Genomic DNA, 5644 nt, shown 5'->3' with positions numbered 1-5644 from the left:
TTGAAATTGAACGGTTTTTGTGAATAAAAAGGGTGTAGGGCTCGGGGAGATGACTAAAATAAAATGACATAATCTACAAGTAGGTCAAGGCGAATGAAGGGAAATAACTCTACTTTCGATTTTGCCAGCTGATTTCGTCTGCATTTTGAATTACGCAGATGCAACGAAACAATACAACTGTGCTATTCATTTTTCAAACTGAAACTTAAAAAAAAAATCACACAGTAATTAACTTATGAAATATAACAATAGCTCTTTCAAATGGTTTATTTTAAAAATAAAGACATTTCAATAATGAAAACCTTGGAAATTATTTTTCGATACCAGTTTAGTTAAAAAATAAGAAAGAAGAACCCATTGAACTTTCGCCTTTGACCTCTTAAGCGGAAGTCACAAGGAAGTGGTTGAATGAAAACAGAAGCAGCTGCCCCCCTAATCGAACACTTGTCACTAATCTTTATTAGGAGTTAAAAGTTATTTGGCTTGTGGTACTATTGGCTATACACGCGTGCATTCTTGACCTCATGATGTGTTTCCTAATCTGACAGGTTAAATAGGCGCAGCAGAACTTGAATGTTTATCCAGAAATAAGAAAGTGCTACTGTAACTTGTAACTTCCCGCAATCAGCATGGTGAGTGACGTAAACAATACGTTGAACGCGTGTAAACATGAAAAACATGTGACTGATACTCAATACTGATTTCTTGATCTACATTTATAGATTTAGATCTAGATTCTAGATTATAGATTCTAGATCTAGATATCTAGATCTAGATTTTAGATCTAGATCTAATCTCTTTTGCCGGACTAAGACTAGACTTGGTCAGACTTTGAATTGTTGAGCGTTGTGCATTCTCAAGACTATTATTAGTCATTAGATCTAGATCTAGTCTAGATCTAGATCTAGAAAATTCTAGATATAGATCTAGATCTAGATTAGCCTTCTACTACTTCTAGATTATAATTCTATCTTAAATTGTCAAGCAAGCATTATAAACGGTAAGGTAGTGTCAATTGCCACCGAGTGACACGGTGGCAATTGACAAAAATTCACTTTTTGTCAATTGCCACCGAGTCAATTGGAGCTCTTTTGCGTTGGTGGGTGGGTAGATCTAGATCTAGCTTATTATTGTGCTCGAGTGCTCGGTGTTGTGCGTTCGCCTCTCTGACCCTCTTTTCCTGACCCCTGTCCCCCGATTTATGTTCCCCGATATAACGTGAATTTCTGCTTGAGTTTGTGTGCGTTTGTGACCTTCTACTTCTACATTAGCCTGTGTTGGTTCTACACCAAAGTGTAGGCTAATGCTAGCCTAGATCTAGGCCTACGTCTCATTGAAAACACGCCAAGTTGGTACCATAGCTCTAGACTAGATGCTCGTCCAATGAAATTAGTTGAGAGAACAAATTGACCCATTAGACACACATTATGTATTGCTAAAGATAGTGTTGTTTTGAGACTTGACACCGCTTCACTCGGTGGTAATTGAGAAAAAGTCAATTTTTTATAAATTGCCACCGCGTCACTCGGTGGCAATTGACGCTACCAAACGGTAAGGGGATTCAAATAAGATTGTTACAGTTGTAGCTACATGGGAATACATATGTGTCTAGTCTTCTAAACACGTTTTTGAAATACTCATACTGTGTTTTATGCCTCCATCGACACTATGACTAGACATCTAGATATCTAGATCTATTTATATAATCATAGGGCTTCTTCCAACTTGTAAAGATTTTTATCAAGGATCTCCTGTTTTTTCTTGCTGAGACGTAATTCTCTCTGAGCTCGAGTTGATTGTGACAGGCAGATTGAAATTTGAAACAGCCCGCCTCCTAATTGGTCGAAATAGTGTCGTTGTGAGGCGTAAAATTTGTACAATAAGTCGATAAGTAGATATTTTCTATCATACCTTTTGTTTATGCTGTAGCATCCTTGTAATCTCAAAATAAAGGCGAAATCAGGTGAAGAGGGGGACAACTCCAACGTGGAGCCGACAGAAGTGGAGACGTCTGATGCCGAAGAGACGGAGAGTCCCGGCAACGCAAACGAAGGAGCAGAGCAGGGCGACGCCGCGGCTAACGAAGAAGCGGCGGGTGTAGCCAGAGCTGGCCTTGTGGGTGCTGAGGGGGGCGCTGCGGCTCAACCGGAAGATGAAGAGACCGGCACTCTGTCCATGAAGGATTTGTACAACGCCGAACCTCTGCACAGCAACCTTTATGCAAATGGTAAGTCGTTGTTACATTGGGTGTTTTTTAAATGTCTGCCTAAATTGAGTGCTCAAAAATTAGACTAATGCGCTCACTGGTCATCTCAATATTTGTATACGCCTGCGAGTCGTGGACACTAACAGCAGAATTAGAGAAAAAGATTCAGACCACAGAGATGAGATGTTACCGCAGACTCCTTGACATCTCGCACAAAGACCACGTTTCAAATGCTGAAGTACGAAAGAGAATCACCAACGCAGTGGGGCAATATGAAGATCTACTGACCACAGTGAAGAGACGAAAACTAAAATGGTATGGGCACGTCACAAGATCCACAGAACTTGCCAAAACAATCCTGCAAGGAACCGTACAAGGAAAGAGAAAGAGAGGAAGGCAGAGAAGGAGATGGGAGGACAACATTACAGAGTGGACAGGAAAGACGATGGGTGACAATCTGAGGAGAGCAGGAAAATAGATGGCGAGAGCTGGTTTTCCCATGCAGTGGTGCCCCCACGGTTGCCCCAACCACGGGATAGAAGAAGAAGAAGAAATTGAGTGAAATGCAAAACATTGCAACATCTTTCAAATGTGCAATATATGTTATTCATGAGTAGAGAACAAATTGATATTTATTCTCATATAATATAAAATTGACATTAATCATTTCTATCAAGGCAAGCTTGAATACGCTGCTGAGAATTTGAATAAAGCTGTGGTATGTTTAGTTTCTGTTTCACTTTTTTGTACCATCTGTTAAACATTTAGTTTTTGGTTGGTTGTTTCCAAAGACACTGTCTATCAAAAATTCTGAATGGGTTTAATTCAGGGAGTTTAAGTCACGGGAATGCAGTGACCATTTGCAAGCTTTCGGCTTGTACGGATTTCCTCAAAACTTTCCTGCCTCAATGCAGGAGCCACTTATGATGTGTGAGGTGCGTCTCCGACCCTCTGGAATGAAATTTCGTCAACGGCAATAATTCATTTTCATCCACAAACTTCCTCAAAACTTTTTCAAAGCAATGAGATTTGAGACAAAAATGAGTTGACCACACCTTGTAGCGGAGCCCTTTTTTATTGAGAAATAAAGTTTTCCATTTTTCTAAATTTTGGTTGAAATTTTAAAAGATTTGGTAGTTCTCATACACATAAATTGAATTCTTCTTATTGACAAATCTGACATCCCTATGAATGAATTATGTTTGTTCAAAATTTTGTTGAAATTGATGCAAAGATGAGAGCTATTATCTTTGAGATTCTTTTTATTTTATTTTTTTTTTTGAAGTTTTTAAACACCCTAGCATGTTGTGTAGTTATTCTGTATCTTTTGTAACACCTCTAATCTTGGGAATTTATATGACCTGATTGTGTTGCAAGTGCCGTTAAACTCTTACTTAACCCCCCCCCCCCCCCCCCCCCAAAAGTGACGTTGAAAATGGCAGGTAAAGCCCTGAATTGGTTACATTTTCATTTTACGCTCTCACGTGGATGGGTTCTCAGAGGGTGACTTAAGTGTCTCATTCTTTTCTCATTGTCTGTTACTGTCTTTCAGTCTTACTTGTTACCAGCACTAAATGGATATGTTTGTATGTGCATGTTTCTCTTAACTCAAATTGATTAACCTCCATGCTGTTGTTTTTTTTTCCTCTCAGCGGAAGTGAATGTGGATCCGAAAGTTGTGCAAATGTTGACCGACGGATTCGTCCAGCGTTTTGTGCCCTCTCTCGAGAACGCTCGCAAAACTATCGAGCAGATAAGGTAGTTAGATTTCTTTGAGAGGAATTCATTGGTGTGATCACACCCTCTGGGCGGGTGGTTGATGGGTGCTCTGTTGAGATTTGCTTCCTCTTTCCTATCGTCCTGATGTCTCCTCCTCCTCCTTCTATGGCCCTGATCTCTCCTGCTCCTCCTCTCCTTTCTTTTGGTGTTTGTTACTCTTTTCTAGCACTTTTAATCTCCGGCACTTGTATGACCTTATTGTGTTGCAAGTGCCACAAAATACTTACTTAATCTAAAAACACTGTTTTTTGTTGTTTTTTTACAGTCTGCATTTGAGGTGTGCTGGCAGCTGTGGTGTTGTGGTGGTTTGGCTCTCTGACTGGCTAGTGAAGAAGAAACTTATTGAAGTGGGGGGAAAACTGGGGTCTATGGTGTAGCGTTTTAGGCGCTTTGCTGCTGCGGGCAGGAGACCAGAGTTTGATTCCCGAGTGTCAGCTTTCTTATCCCCGCCCCATCCTTCTCTCTTTTCTTTCCCTTGTCCTTCTTCCTTTTTGCCCCTTCTCCCTTTTCCCTTCTCCTCCCCACTCCTTCCTCACTTTTACCCTGACTTTTTGATGATAAAATTATGTATATTAAATTTTTTTAATCAATGTCCCTCAGGTCTAGCCAGACAGTGCTGGTAGAGACTGTGCAACAGGAGACCTCAAAGTTCACCGACTGTAAGGCAAAAGGAGACCTGGAAGTCACCGTAAGTCGCTCGGATACTAATCGTTGTGATGCCTTTGTCCATCTCTTCGTTTGACGTTTCACTTCTTTTTTGTTTTTAACACCTTCGGGGCCCCACACCAGCGGGCCCTATCCCCAGGACCGGAGCCGCTGCCCACATCCTTTGTAAACGCTCGTTTCGGAGACATTTTTTTTTCACTTCTAATCAACTCAGTGAATGGTCCCCAGGTGCTCTGGTCTGGTTTTGCTTCTTCTTTCATATCAAACATCTATCGTCCTTATCTCCCCTCCTTCTTTTTTGTGTTTGTTACTCTCTTGTAACACTTCTAATCTTCGGCACTTATATGTCGATCGATAAAGCGCTTCCCGTAAATACACGGGACGGAATAGGCTCAAGTGAGTGAAAGCTTGAGATTGAAATGCAACAAATGGGGGCAGGTTCAAAGTGATATACTTTTCTTTTCCCTGCTCAGTGACTTTTTTTACTTCTTTATTTTATTTACTAAATATATAATTTTTTTTTTTTCTTGTTTGTTCAAGTAAGCGAGTATAATGCATGGGGGGTAATGACTTTAACAAATAATCCTGTCACAATATTATAATGGTTACTTCCCCTAGATAAGAGCAATCACGCGCACACACTTTGAAGATATTGTTTTCACATTTTAATGTTCTCCTCACCCACACACTCTCTCTCTCTATCTCTCTCTCTCTCTCTCTCTCTCTCTCCCTCTATTCCTTCCCCCTCACTCACTTTCTCTCTCTCTGTCTCTCTCGCTCCCTCTCTCTCTCTCTCTCTCTCCCCCTCACTCACTCTCTCTCTCCCTCCCACAGATGGACCAGGCCAAGCTCTACCACAACAAACTAGTCAGGCTGCGCAGGGAGATGACGGCCCTGCACGAGAAGTCGGCCAGACTCAAGGTGAGCCCTCGCTCTACTGCACCATCCTGCCCCCTCAGTCTGATGTGTTGTTTTCCCTCGTCTGTCCCCGTC

General features: G+C 41.3%; 1 protein-coding gene across 1 annotated transcript; it reads left to right on the top strand.

Moving 5' to 3' along the window:
• Window positions 1-375: 375 nt before the first annotated feature.
• On the top strand, window positions 376-5572 carry LOC101862693 (biogenesis of lysosome-related organelles complex 1 subunit 6; the record flags this gene model as incomplete). Its single annotated transcript, XM_013089592.2, is given in 5 exon segments — window positions 376-632; window positions 1954-2227; window positions 3859-3964; window positions 4586-4673; window positions 5486-5572. Coding segments are annotated over 5 exon segments (558 nt in total), but the record flags the coding sequence as incomplete, so codon positions are not given.
• Between the last annotated feature and the right edge of the window lie 72 nt (window positions 5573-5644).

Source organism: Aplysia californica, unplaced genomic scaffold (assembly GCF_000002075.1).
Source record: "Aplysia californica isolate F4 #8 unplaced genomic scaffold, AplCal3.0 scaffold00992, whole genome shotgun sequence".
Taxonomy (NCBI): domain Eukaryota; kingdom Metazoa; phylum Mollusca; class Gastropoda; order Aplysiida; family Aplysiidae; genus Aplysia; species Aplysia californica.
Note: the sequence above shows the minus strand (reverse complement) of the source record. Positions and strands in the feature narration are given on the sequence as shown.